This window comes from Mya arenaria, chromosome 4 (assembly GCF_026914265.1).
Source record: "Mya arenaria isolate MELC-2E11 chromosome 4, ASM2691426v1".
Taxonomy (NCBI): Eukaryota; Metazoa; Mollusca; class Bivalvia; order Myida; family Myidae; genus Mya; species Mya arenaria.
In genome coordinates, this window is record NC_069125.1 from 8,053,324 (window position 1) to 8,068,558 (window position 15,235).

At 36.2% G+C, this 15,235-nt stretch overlaps 1 protein-coding gene across 1 annotated transcript in view; it reads right to left on the minus strand.

Moving 5' to 3' along the window:
- The window catches only part of LOC128231235 (lysine-specific demethylase 2A-like), a 29,871-nt gene that overhangs the window by 13,387 nt on the left and 1,249 nt on the right, over window positions 1-15,235 (minus strand). The window contains exons 2-13 of the mRNA XM_052943776.1: window positions 8,722-8,860; window positions 7,910-7,988; window positions 7,031-7,077; window positions 5,665-5,837; window positions 4,833-4,939; window positions 4,327-4,420; window positions 3,706-3,859; window positions 2,831-2,946; window positions 1,947-2,081; window positions 1,062-1,466; window positions 627-710; window positions 81-323 (exon numbers count right to left, since the gene is read on the minus strand). Of these exons, the coding sequence (XP_052799736.1) occupies window positions 81-323; window positions 627-710; window positions 1,062-1,466; window positions 1,947-2,081; window positions 2,831-2,946; window positions 3,706-3,859; window positions 4,327-4,420; window positions 4,833-4,939; window positions 5,665-5,837; window positions 7,031-7,077; window positions 7,910-7,988; window positions 8,722-8,860 (1,776 nt within the window). The remainder of the gene's footprint in view (window positions 1-80; window positions 324-626; window positions 711-1,061; window positions 1,467-1,946; window positions 2,082-2,830; window positions 2,947-3,705; window positions 3,860-4,326; window positions 4,421-4,832; window positions 4,940-5,664; window positions 5,838-7,030; window positions 7,078-7,909; window positions 7,989-8,721; window positions 8,861-15,235) is intronic.

Genomic DNA, 15,235 nt, shown 5'->3' on the forward strand with positions numbered 1-15,235 from the left:
CCCTTTGTTCGTGAACAACACTTATTTCTTTCAGAAAATGGCAAAACTTGATACAATACAAATGTGAACAGTTTTCATACCCGAAGACACTGTCTGCTGATGCAAGACTGTTTGGCTGTTCCAGGTCCGCCGTATTTCCGCATATCCTTACAAAAATTACACTCCAAACAGTCGTCCCGCGTACACGGCTCACATTGTTTACACCTCACACGTCTACGCCGGCTCCCTGCAGCTAGTTTCCCTCCAGCACTCTTGGCTTTGGGCACCGTCCCAACCCCCAGCAGCTTGGCTGTCTTGGCCTTCTGTTTGAGCTTGATTAGTTTCTGAAATTAGGATCAAATTTGGATACAAGTTCTGATAAAACTCTTATACACTGCTCCTGTTTGGAAATGAACTGAATGGCATTCCTAGTTTCACCCACAAATAACAGCATCGTGATCGTTATACTAAAATATATCTTGATAGTGTTGTGTGTTTTTTTAAATGTGCATAGGGAATTATAATTAGAAAGACAAAGTCATTAAATATTCAAATTTATGAGAAGTATTTTTAACAAGTAAATTTTATGAACTGCCAGAGCAAATGGAGGTATTAAAAGGATTATTAATCTTTGCAGGGTTGCATACCTTGGTCGCTTTCGTCCACTCAAGGACTGGTTCCCCAGTTATAGCCATCTCTGGATTGTCCTTCATATGTTCTGCTATCAGGCGCTGAGGAGAAATACATCATAATTTACATGTACATACTTAACATACCTTATGACTGAAAGTAATTTTGGCAACATTTTACATTAAGGTAATGTTAAGAATGAAATGTGTGAGGAAATATCAAAATCCAGTCTGAGGCAAGATGATAACAGCTATTCCATTTTAAGATTCAACCCACACAACGGGAGAAACTTCAATCTTGGCAGTCTCCCTTTTATTAAATTTCTTGCAAAATTAATAGAATCCTCCCCCAATAAAAAATCTTAATTTTGCCATATTGAAATGGGTTGTATGTTTGAAAAGATTAGTTTTGCCTTTATGTAAAGAAAAGCAAAACAAAAGAAGCCTTTTTACCCTGATTTCCTTAAGGATAGTGCCTGGATCAATGAGGTCCTTGGGAATGCCTCTCTTGCTGGGCGGGAGGTTGTCCACCCAGTTGGCGACCTCAGTCAGTCCTTCTAGCTCGTATTTGGTCAAGTGAACGTGCTTCTTTGTCCTTTTCACAGGACTACTATAGGGTCCCTTCGGTTTTTCTTCTGAGAGCTTCATATCGTTGGAGTTGCAGCTCTCTGACGATGAGTTACGAGACAATAGGGGGTTTCCTGATTGGCCAGGAGAGCGTGTTGGGCCAGAGGCTGTACTGTCGTCATCGCTGGTGGAACGACGGCGGGTAGTTTCATCAATCCGAGTAAGGGAGACAGCCAGACGCTTGTTCAGTGTTTCTTCAATGGAATTAGCACTTCCCTGATCTTTTTCAGGCTGAAAACACATACAGGTACATGTACATTTGTGTAAGAACCTTGTTGGCATTCATTTTCTTGGAACTATCAAACAACTGTAAGGCTAGCTTGATAGTATTCCATTAAACTTTATAATTATCAAAAACATTTGACTTCTGATTATATTGTTTAGAAGGGTTTGTAAAACATTTCTATAAAACATAAAACATGTCAAATATTAGCAACATCATCTACTGGAATTATTCATTTTTTTGTTCTATCTTTGTAGAGCTCCTAGTCTGTGTTCAGCCCTGATTTCTTAACGTATATAACTCTGTTGTCATCAGTGATGAGACTGTTCAGGTATTTCTCAAACACAGCAATGTTTTTGTATTTACAATAGTTAACTTTATAATGAGCTTCAAATCTTTGGTTGCACTGAGGTTTCTCAAGGTGCATATCTCTGAAAAGACTGAGCTTGTCTCTTGTGAGCACAGCAATGTATATGTACAATATTTACCTTTGTAATAAGCTCCAAATCTTCGTTCAGCTGCGGCTTCTCAAGGTACGTTACTCCTGTAAGACTGTGCACATATCTCTCGAGCACGTACCAGTGGATCTCGGCATAAAAAGGGTACCGAAACTTCATGGGCACCTGGCAGAAACATAGATGATGTATAATTATCAAACCATGCAGTATCATATACATGTTAAGGGCAGTTACATAGAAAAAATTTCATGCAATGCACATGTTACTGAATCAAGGTCCATACTCCCATTTGCCCTTAGTTTTATGCTCAGGAATACAGTTGAAACCAGCTGGCTCAATATCAAAGGAACCGGCCAAAATATTTGGAGCCTCACGGATATCGAGCCAATCAGGAATGCTTACGAAGAGTAAAACAAAATTTGTCCTTGACATCCAGTTTGAGCCAACAAGGAAATCAAGCCATGCGATATCAAGCCAACAGCTTTAGACTGTATATCCATATCTTTGGCTATGCCCCTCTATGTATGAATGTGTCAAAATCTGGCTGTCAGTATCATAGATTGCACTCCTTTGTGTAGAAGCTGATCTTAAACAAGGGGTATGGTTTCATTTATTTCTGGTAGGGACAATACCAATGTTAATCTGCCAACAAAAAAAATAAACAAACATAACATAAAATAAACCTATCCTTTTGGACACTTAATTAAAATATTTTAGGCCGAGCCCATATTCATACACAAGGGCTTTCCAAGAAAAAAGTGGTCTATGAAGACGTCTTTATATTTGTTTATTACTGGTACATATTTAAAAAGAATTGTGAACAGTTAAAAGTTATGTACATCTCTGATTTGGTGGACCATATATGTTTTAAATTAATAAAGGAGTTTTGACACATTTTATAGCAACTAACTTACATGTGTTTTATCTTCAATGGCGGAGACTTTAAGCTGGTTCACCATGTTGAAACTGTGCACAAAATTCCCACCGAATACCAGGGAGTCTTTTGGTGTGTACACTGCATGGATCCAACCTAAGATACAAACAAGTTTTTCATCCAGAAAAGTGTTAAATGTATCAGATTCCAGCCGGCTGAGAATTTCTTCATTTTTTCAGAAATATGTGTATCAATAGGGGTTTTAGCCAGTTTTTAAAAAGGACAAGGTGCTGCAGAATAGGGACAGGGTGCGAATGGTGGAGTGAACAAATTGTATCATGCTGTGAATAACCAAATATAATAAATTTGACAAAAATGTTAGAAATGTGTATAACTAAAGTTATTTTATGTTTTTACACTCAAGTATGTAAAGTCTGATTGTATGAATTATCACATTTTAAATATTATTTGACAGTCTTTAGCAACTGATTCTATAATGGGAGAAGGGGACGCATGCTGGTCTCCATAAGAGCGAAAGGGTGCTACCAAATAAAGACATGGTGTAGCACCCTTCCATTACTCTTTAGCTAAAACTCTATTTAAACAAAACCATTGAACAAGATATCATCTGGTACGAAGTAAAATAAAAATTTACACGGAAGAGATTTTCTACCCCAAAGACAGAACATTTAGAATAATTTTTTTAAATTAATGCCACATAGAAAATTTTCACTTGCTAAAACATTAATGAAATATGTATCATTAAGGTAACAAACTAAAAACTTACAGTTAATGGTGGTATAAAAAAAGAATATTTTAACTTCAAACCTTCGTTTACATGTTTTATAGACTAACAATCGTACACCAACACAAATCGAACTAGGTTAACAAACCCTACACAAAGTAACACGAGACCTGACGGAATGATGAAAGTGTTCCCAGCCACGAGACGTATTTTCTGGCACTCGTCTATGGAGTCTGCAAGGAAGGCGTCGCCCTGTTTCCCTGACAACACCCAACTCTCGTACTTCGCCAGGTTCCTGTCAGTAGGTGGAATCAGCCAGAATATCTGGAAAATTTATTTTGTAATAAGCTTGTGAATCCAAGTGTCAAATGTAATTCAGCATACATGTAACAAGAATAGTTTGTAAACTGTTATGTCCTTTGACCTACTGATCTAAAAACAATAGGGGTCATCTACTGGTCAAGGGCTTCCTACCACTGAAGTTTCAAAGTCCTACCACAAACTGTTATTGGATGAACAAAGTTTTAGTATACCATCCAATAGCCACACAGACTGACCAACATTATTCCAAATTCAGAGAACTGTCAAATTACTATTCCAATAGCATTTGATACACTTTTTAATCTGATGAAATTTAAGTGCTCACTCATTCTATTCAAAATCCACATCATTACAGCTAAGAGGTGCCTCTAAAACAGTTCTCCAATTACATCTCATTTTATTTTTTATTTTAAACACAATTGCAACTGAATCATAAAGTTATACAGAGTACACTCATCCTTAAAGGATACCTTTTCCCCATGCAGTATATGATACCACACGGAGGTGCCCCCAAAGTCGATGTGGAAATCTGTGTAACATCCCGCAACACTCATGAGACAGTACCTGCAGGAAAAATGCTCAAACATGATCAAATATTTAAACTTATTATGAAACAAGTTTGTATTATACTGTAGTACAGTCGAACTCCGTTGGCACAAACTCCCAGGGACCAGCAGAAATACCTTGAACGCAGAAAATTAACGCCAGGCGGAATGTTTACCTTTAGTATAAAGAAATGGAGCCAAGCAAGTTCGAGCCAACGGAGTTGAACTGTAGTACCAATATTTCAAAATGAACAAAAAACATACAGATAACCTTTATTTGCTTTATAATATCTATAAAGTGTGTCTTTGAATTACATATATATTTGAAAAAGTCTATTTAAAATAGTTTGTTGCCAGTAAAGAAAGCAAGGCAATATCTTAGAAACCATGAACAAAACAGCAGATGGTCTCCTCCTCTTTAACTGACTTACTTCTGTACTTTGGGATATTTCATCTTGTCTATAGCGTTGGTAGATTCTGTCTGGCAGTCTTTCAGGTGCTGGGGCCAGGCTGTGTCCACCCAATCCACCTCTCGCACCTAGTGATAAAAAAACCCATTGGAAAGCACCATTCATATTAAAAGTTTAAATAACAGCATGAACATGATCAACATATATGAAAAAAATTAATGAAATTTGAGTTTTAACAGGAATGATGTTGACAACACAACATTCTACTTCTGGTCAAATATCAAAAACAACAAAGAAACACAATTGTTGCCAAGGCTGATATATTGCTACAAAGAGAATACACTTTTAGCTAGTAAAATGTTATAATTCTTGTATGAATACGAATAAAATAAACCACACAAACACGTAAAAAAAAATTTTTTTATAATTCTTGTACGAAGTACTGGGAATCTTTCTATATTTGCAACATTTCTCTGTGCAACATTTCTTTGCAAAACATTAACTGCTACCAAAGTAGAGGTCATTTCATATTTGACAATGTGAAATTAGGATAGATTATTTTTAGGAAACAGATTGTCTTCCTTCTTAATTGGTTTAAAATGTAGGTAAGATGTTGTATTTAAAATATATGTATGATTGTCATTATCTGTATTCCCTCAAATACTTTAACTTTAGTCTTACATCTTTATTTAAACAGAAATGTAAAGAAAATTGTAATACTACATGTAACATAAACTCCCATCAGAACAAAATATGTAAGGGGAGCTAAGTGGTTACTATGAATATAATTGACTCATTCTACAAAGTTTGACAAATATTGAGTCAAGCACAGCTTTTGGTACTATCAATTTACCAAGTTTGGTGACTCTACATAGTTTTCTAGCTTTGTATGGCTGAACTCGAGGCTGATGACATTAAGGAGGCGATCACGTTCCGTGTTCTCGTAATATCGCACCCACTCCTTCATCGTCATTTCAAGGCCTTTCTGTGTGTTCACGTCCATAACGTCCAGCATACGCCGCGAACCTGTGGAAAAACAAAGTTTACATGAACCTGTTTATGTTTCATTCATATCTGATGTTGTTGTTAACTTTCAAATCTTTACTACTCTGAAAGTTTCACATACACACTTGACATCAACACTTCTTCTAACAAACTTTGAGAAACCTGTTTCACATACACACTTGACATCAACACTTCTTCTAACAAACTTTGAGAAACCTGTTTCACATACACACTTGACATCAACACTTCTTCTAACAAACTTTGAGAAACCTGTTTCACATACACACTTGACATCAACACTTCTTCTAACAAACTTTGAGAAAGCTGTTTCACATACACACTTGACTTCAACACTTCTTCTAACAAACTTTGAGAAACCTGTTTCACATACACACTTGACATCAACACTTCTTCTAACAAACTTTGAGAAACCTGTTTCACATACACACTTGACATCAACACTTCTTCTAACTAACTTTGAGAAACCTGTTTCAGCTGTGCTTGTTTTACTTATAAACATACATATTATAACACATATCACCTGATGAGTTTATCAAAGGTCTGACCAACCAACCCAATGTCTAACAAATCGAAAGATAGTAGTCAATGTGTGTATACCATGTGATAAATTACGTCATATATGCAACGTCGGAAGGCAACATTTTGCTTAAAATGAAGACTTAAATCAAAGATAACTTTTCTTTTACAACACCATTTTAAATAAAAGAAAGGGCAGTCTATGCTGCTTAAAGAGACCTGCATTTGTTTTATTACCGAAATTTAATAAAGTCATTAGTGTTATCAAACACTTTGAAAAACCTGTTTCCAAAATAATGTTTTGACAGTACTTTGACGGCCGTATTGTGAAAAGGTTTGTCGAAGTGTTTTAAGAAACTAAACTCTCAATCAAACTCTGGTAAAGACCGAATGCAGGGCGCCATAAGCAGCAAAGACTGCGCTTTGTTTCATTTAAAATGATGAAGGAATAGTGAAGATATCTTCTTCTTTTTCAAATCAAAATATCGCTTCCGAGTAACTTTAATGACGCAATTTATCAAGTGGTATACACACACTGAATAATGCATACTATCCACTTTTTCTACATTCAAAGTGCAAGGTAAATGTTTGACAAAATAGTGAGCTTCAGTTTCTTAATTTTTTTTCATTATAATTCATTCCACGGGTCAGCGATTAAGAGCTTGCCGCACACTTACCCACACATGCCTTCACATCGCTTACTTTGAAGTTGAGGCTCGGAACTCTGAAATATTGGTTACATGCTTATTGTGTGAAATGCAACACATCTACTACCAATAAATTACTAGATCAGTGTTACCCGTAACTGCTTAAAGATTATTTATCTTGTTAATAAATATTATACTAACAAAACAAGAGCCAGGCAGAGAAAACACCAAGACTTTCATGATGTTTATTTCATAAGTCAACATAAATGATAATTATTAAATGGGTCTTCATGTACATTTGCTTATAGGCAAAATGTCTCATTATGTTGCTATTAAATTTGATGGCCATAATTAAAGATTTTGAATTATGTTGCTGAAGCCGACATTAAAGCTATCACAATACCCAAACCTTTTTAAACAACTAACCGACAAGCCAGTTACAGAAATGCATATAACGGTTCTGATTTCTCATAAACATTAGGGGGTATGTTTTGAACATTTTCATCTTGAAATGATTTCTGCTAACCATATTTGTCCTAATAAACATGCAGTGCACATGGCATTATTTTGACAGTAAATATTGGTGGTGTTTAACCTAAGAATATTAACACTTGGGTGCTGGTTTTTAGGAAAGTTTTCAGCAGGTATGCAAACAAATGGCTTACAATACTGTTTACAAAATGTTTTTAATCAAAATAGCCATGGGCTAAAAAAGTTATGAAATACGCTTAAAATGCATCCTTTCTGGCTTGAAATGCATAACTTTAAGGAGAACCCATCTGCTAACATTTTAAACCATTTAAATTTCTGTTCTGAGAGTGGGGCGAATGTCAAAAAGTTGTGCCCTCCTAAAGAATGCCACCTCTAATGATTGATTCTTGGATCCATCCCTGTTATCATGTGTTTTACCTGAGACCAAGTCCAGATTTCTCGGCGAACAATATTGGAAACTGGAGCCCATTCTCTTGCAAATACTTCAGATTGAATTCTGGAAAGGAATGAAAGAAATACTTTAGTGTTTTTGCCTCCAGGGGAACTTATTTTGCAAAAATTTTAAGATAGAAAACAAGAAGCAGATAGTTTTGCCCATTGGCCATTTATTTCAAAATGAATTATTAAAATTGTTTTCCATTAATTTACATTTTAAGATACCTGAACTTCTTAGCTCAATGGCTTAAGTTCGCATTTTTTTTACCTCAAAACCAAAATAAAATTATAAAAAAAAACATATTTTCTACTTCTTAAACTGTTATCAACTTTTACCTCAAATCTTTTCCCCTCTTCTAGGGGATCCTAAGGGATAAACCCCATAATATCCCTCATTCACCTTCCCGCCAGATGACACACCTAGCACTTACAGTGTTGATCTTCTTTCACCTTAATAATGATTTGCCCTTTAAGGTTCCAATCTCTTTCTTCACTCTTGATATATTGACATGTGCCCTATAAAGGTTCAATCACCATGGTCCCCTTGTAAAGTTCCATCCCCTATCTCTCCACATTGAGATTGTGTCATTCGCCCTTTTTTGAGGATCTATCCCTTATCTCCCCCCTCCCCTGAGATGGTGTCTTTGAAATAGGATCAGGCGTCATTTTGAGGTTCTATGCCTCTCCTTGATAATAGAGCAATGTCACTTTTTGGAAATATATCCCCTATCTCCCCCCCCCCCACCCCTTGAGATGGTGTAATGTTCCCTTTAAAGGGCCCATTCATTACTCACCTTCCCCTTTCAGATGACGAGCATAGTCCTTGCAGTGTTTGTCATCATTCACCTTATCTTCAATCTTATACAGACGTTTCCCCTCAATATCATCATCGTCCAATTCATGGTCAGTGTACGTCTTACGCTCCTTCACTCGCTGAAATATAAAAATGACTGTTTTAATTGTTTTATGACCCTGACATCAGAATAACATCTCATTACCCTCTTACAATTGTCAAAATGGTAAATAATAACCCTCCTACATATCAATTCTTATATCTGATGTATATCTAGCTACCCAAATGGAAAATTAATTCCATCTCCCAATAAATACAAACAATTACACATTCAAAACAAACGCATAACTTCTTCTCTACCCTTTCTCCATTATTCCAACCTGCAGGCTGGAAGCATCTAGCTAAAACCTTCTCTCCTGGTAAGCACTGTTTGTAATTCACTTTCTTATTTTCTCTCTTCACCTTCAGTCTTAGAATTATTTTTAAATCAGATGATCCATTATGCACTGGTTTTACACTCTCACTTTCGTCTACTTCATATTCCAAATCACATGTGTGCTCTTCATGTTCATCATGATGGCTAGTACTAGTATTGGATGAAGTACCAGCTCTATTACAACAATCATTTGACTTGTAAGTGTCTATTTCCTGATCAGAAACAGAAACAGATGCACTCTCCGAAGTGTCCTCGCCTGCAGTTTCAACATCTGTTAGGTCTCGTCCATTAGATATCAGCTGTGTCTGTCTTATTATTTCAAGTATGTCATTGAAAGCGTCGTTTAATTCAGTCATCCTACGTTCGTCTTCATCTTCTGGCATCTCCTTCACTTTTTTCACATTGTTATCATGACCAGATTCATTCTTAAGTGCATCATTCTCGGAACCAAATTCATTGCGAACGTCTGCAACAGCTGATTTTGCTATTGGAAAATCATCAGAAGTACCTGGTCTCGCAAAATCACTATCGTTGTCGCCTTCAATTGTTACAGCTTCACTATTTCGTTTACGAATTTTCCCTTCCTCAATTTCAACAAGTGAATGAAGTTCCTCTTCTTCAGTTACTTGCGCGGGAATTTTAACCACGGACACAATACCAGAAAGATGAGCATGGAATTCTAACTCACCCGAAGCATCCACTTTTGTTCTATCATGTGTAGTAGCTATGTCTTTTGATGCATCTGACGTCAAGACGTCTGACGTCAAGACGTCGTTACTTCGATCACTAACCTCAGTAAATTGTGCACTTTCAGTCGAACGATTATAAACATTCACCAAATCAGTAACATTTGTCCAACTTTGAATATCGCTTTCTAACAGTACACTGTTACTAGGTTTTTCTTTTCCGTGGAAATAGCCGACGCAATCTTGGGGCAGGTTGGGTTGGTCCATATAACTCGCCGCGGAACTAATTTTATCATTAGGAATATATGTATTCATTGTGCAGTATCTGTTAATTTTTAACATCGACTGGTTTTTAAACCGAGCCTCTTTATTTCTTTCAAATTCCTGAAAATAATTATACTTATATAAATTCATATTTTGGGGTCGGTCGTCTTTAATCGTATCACTTAAATCGACGCTTTCCAACTTGCCGATGACATTATTTATATTTATAGTATCTCTATATACTGATGTTGTCGGGCTTGCATGCGTTTTCCAATAATCCAACCACGTCCGTTTGGAACATATGTCGCGATCCTTACCGTGTTGCGTACGAATATCCGCAGTGCTTGCATTGACGTCATATATCTTAGCAAGCTTTCCACAAACAAATTTCTCTTTTGAGTTAGTGGTTAGGGGTAGAATACCATCGAGCATCAAATAATCATATTCTTTGTTTTCACTTTCGTTTGATGAATCATCATCATCCTCATCATCGTCACTTTTGTGGGTTGTTTTGAATGTTTCCAATGCAATTCTCTTCAGTAAATTATGAGCTTCAAAAATATAGTCAAGACCAAGAACTGCAATAGAAACGTCTACTTCATCATCCGTGTAGCTATTTCCAGTATGTGTGTCAAGCGAGCTAAGCATTTCATTGACGTCATCAACGTTATCAGCTTTAAAACTAGTTATAGGAGACGTGGGTTCAATAAGATCTGTAACATTTTCTTTGTCAATAAAGGTAGATACCTTTCCATCGCAGTTCTCGACTTCTTCAACATCAACTGTAACACATTCTGGTTTATGAATATCGTTTGTCTCGACCACATGTAGAAAAGAGTCTTCAACAATATCTTCAATTTCTTTCATACACTGCGTTTTGCTACTGTCCACTGTTTTATCGTCGTCGGTGTGTTCTATACACTGTATAGCAATCGTATCTTCGTCGTTAGCATTAACCACATCATCTTCTACTAAAATTGTGTCTTCTTCAATTTCTGTCGAATTTCTATGCGTATGCCCACCAATCAATTCATCATTATACTCTTTGATTGAATGAATTACTGACCCCCTTGCTGGTCTACCAGGGCCATGGTCATTCGGTTTTTCCATCGACCCCTCTTCTTGACCAATCAAATCATTTGAATTGGACGGAGAACCAATCAAATGTCCAGAGTACGACGCCGTATCCATCAAATTTCCAGAATACGACGGAGAACCAATCAAATCTCCAGATTGCGACGGAGAACCAATCAAAATTCCAGAATGCGACGAAGAACCAGTCAAATTTCCAGAATGCGACGGAGAACCAATCAAATTTCCAGAATACGACGGAGAACCTATTAAATCTCCGGAATGTGACGGAGAACCAATCAAATTTCCAGAATGCGACGGAGAACCAATCAAATCTCCAGAATGGACCTGGGTGTCCTTTTCACAAAAGAATTCATGTAACGGAATAACTTCCTCCGTTTCGGCATTTTCAACATAAATTTCGAATATTTCATTTGTATCAAGTCTTTCCGCTTCCTTCTCGTCTGACTTTTTCATGATCTTTTTCTTACGTCGAACATTATCCATTTTAAAACCCTGAATGTTGTCAGTCGTTGATAATTTTCTTTCTCATAAATTCGATCAAAACGTGTTGCAATTAAATATTCATACTTGTAACACGTGTGCGAAGTTATTTCACGCATTGATTTTATTTCAAAAGGAATGAATTTCTATCGTAACAACTAAGTCACGTCAGGTTAGGTCAAGGTAATCCGATATAAGATATTAAAATCAACAAAACATTTGCACATCAGATGCAACGTAATAAAATTAAACATGTAGTAATGTGTAACTTGTTTTAAAATTGAATGTTCAATAATTGAAATAGTTCCGTTTCAGCTTACATGCCCCAGGCTATATATACATATTCCTTTTAGTGATGATCATCTAAATAGTATTTGAAATTTTAATGTTCATCAGACGGTTGAGTTGTAAAAATCACTTATTTTTCAGAGAATTTTGTATGTGAACAGTGTACAATTCCTGTGAGGGGGGCCTGATTTTAATAACTTGGGATCCAACCGTCGGCATATGTAACTTTCATTTAAACCCGGAACCTCGATCATAATAGATAATTACAGTATTGCGTATATAGTTAGTTTGAATGTATACATGTTTAACAGTCATACGCAATAAAATATTAAGTTAAATAGTTAAAATTGCTATTTCAACATACCCACGCGAGACTCATTCGTAAAATGACCATATTCTGATTAATTAAATGTAACGGAATGCGCATGTCCTGGGAATCAGACGCCGTATACCATACACTGGAAAAATGAGGGGAGTTTCAGGAGAAAATGGCAATGAGAATGAAACAATCGGCTTGCTAATTTTAATATTTCGCAACAAGCAATCAGTGTTTTCATTGATGTCCTCATGAAACGAATTACACAACTACTATTATTTAAATTGGTGCCAGTCACTTGCATCTTAGGATATAAGTCAGTATCATGTGTGCCCTTGTTTTTGTTGTTCTGTAAAATTTATTTTAAACAGTACCATAGGACCAGTCATTTAAAAAAAAAATGCGCTGTTATCAGTATCGTGGTCTGCCTTTTGGGGTGTTTTTACGTTAATAAACTCCGTTCTTTCCTTATTTCTGATATAAAATTGAATTCAGTTAGTACAAGTGAGTCGAGTCATTATTTAAAAAAAGTGGAAATGCGTGTGCTGTAAACTGTATAGTGTTCGGCCGTCTGTGTTATTTTGTCAATCAAAAAAATGTAAATACATGTGCTGTTACCCGCAGAACGATGTATTCGCTGTTAAGTGATTGATAATTGCAAATTCATAACTGCCTTTAAACTGAAAGTAGCCCAAAACATGCCTAAAAAAGCTCAATTATAATTTAAAAATAACATTATTTTAAGGTTAATACACAAGTATTGTTTTATTGATGTCGATAAAGAAGTTCTGGATACATTTCTTCGTTATTCTCTGCAGAAATGTATACACATTAGTGAAATGTTGTCAGCCCTAATAGATGTCTGCACGGAACTAGAGTAAGATACATACATGAGAAAATCGTCAATTTCTTTTTAAGGTTAAAAAATATCTCTTAAAGCGTTATTAATGTTTAATGACAGCTAGATAAACGAAGAAACGATTTTGCGTGGACTTACCTTCTGAAACATCGGACAATACCACAATTAAGGGTGTGACACCCTACCCCCTCGAGTACCGATACTCGTTTTATTTCAACCAGAGTTAAAATTATATGCCAACATTTGAGTTTTTGTACAAAAATAACTTTAATACAGCGTAAAAAAGATGAGAGGTTCAGCCTCAGAACAGATCACGTTTTACCTGAAGTAGTTTCAAAGTTCAGCACCACCATCGGCAATTATGTAATATTTAGCACACTTAACGATTGTTATGTGTGTACCGGTGTTAAACCACAAACTTCATGAATCACATATCTTATCACAAAGGTTTTGTGTATTTTGCGCTCGGTAAGGCTATATCTACACATATTTTCACAATATATTTGTGGATTTCTTTTCATCTTCGAGCACAATTTTTCACAATTTTTTTCGCCGTGTGCTGTCAACGAGCACATTTTTCATAAAATAAGCATTTAAACTTCTCCATCGATTTTTTAGTTTATTTCAGGCTGCTGCTGTTGCTGATATGACCAAATTCTGTGTGAGACAACCCGACATTAAAACCGATCAAAGTGACGCTCCAAGAGCTTTGTCGGCCCCCTTTAAGTCGGACTGGCCTTTCTTCTCCTTTTAGGTTATGTAACGTTTTAGATGTCACTCATCGTAATGTAACCCATCCACTTCTGAGAGGTTAAATTATTCTCCTTTGCATTGGAATACAACCTATCTGTTCAGTCAATGCAATTGCGGATAGGCAGTCATTAAGGCAGTCATTAAGGATTCAAGTATAAGTATGAGCCTTCTTTAAGTGACCCTACCCCACCCACACCCCGAATCCGTGTATAGTAGACAACTTTCGTGTATTTCGAAATCTTAAATGCCGTCTCCGGTCTATCAGAATTCACATCTGAGAGTCCTGCTATGCAGTTCTGGAGGTTTTATTATAGAAATGAACAAAACTTCGTCTAAAAGTTTTTTTATAGTTTTGTTTACCTTTTTAAATAATGATAATTACACTATTGTTATAATGCTTTAAAATAAGATCAAGAGTAATGTTATATATACTAACCCATTGATATGATTTAACCATGATGCTTCACAATTTAGATACAACAATGGTGACCATGTATTCGAGTGGATTGAAATATATCAGTTATATAACTATTAAAACATTTAATATGCATATTGTTTATGTATTAGTGAGACAATGAGACTATCTTCTCTACAAGTGTCAACTCTAATTGGCTCCGAGGCAATAAACAAATACACAGGGAATTCGACCCCTGTCGTCACACATGTGCAATAAAACGGTCACGTGCAGCAGGGAATTATCTTAAATTAGGCCTTTAATCATTAAGAATTTGAACTATGCGAGTGTCAGAGGTCGGCCTACTGCCACTCATCCGATAAAATACCCCCCCCCCCCCCCCCCGATCAACACAAGTGTCTTGTTCAGGAAAGGGGACCAATTTATGTCGCACGGGTAAATTCAAAACATACATTAATTGGCATAATTAACTTGCATGTGAGACTTGAGTATGAATTCACGTTTCGCGCCAAGTGTGTGTTGCAGGTAAAATTCATTGAAATTATACTTAAGTTGAACAAGCCCGAATTTTTATACTTTTGCTTGGCATCAAATTTTTGAAAAAGCACTGCTATATAAAATTCAGAATTTAAGCTCGCCTGAAAGACACTTTACCAGTGCAGGGCTTGTGGACTTGTGTTGATTTTGACCGCTGAGGTAATGAGGACCGTTTTGAAAAGTTTCGTTTAACTGGAGAACAATAACATATACGATCGAGTAGCCCGTCAACCACACCCCGAAGTCCGGACATTCGATCTGTGTTTCCGATTTAATATGACCGATCAGACTGTTCGTATTTATTTATTGATATAATTAAGATTTCCATAACATTTTACAAGGTAGACAATGTTAAAATCATTTTAAAACATTTCTTTAAAAATAAC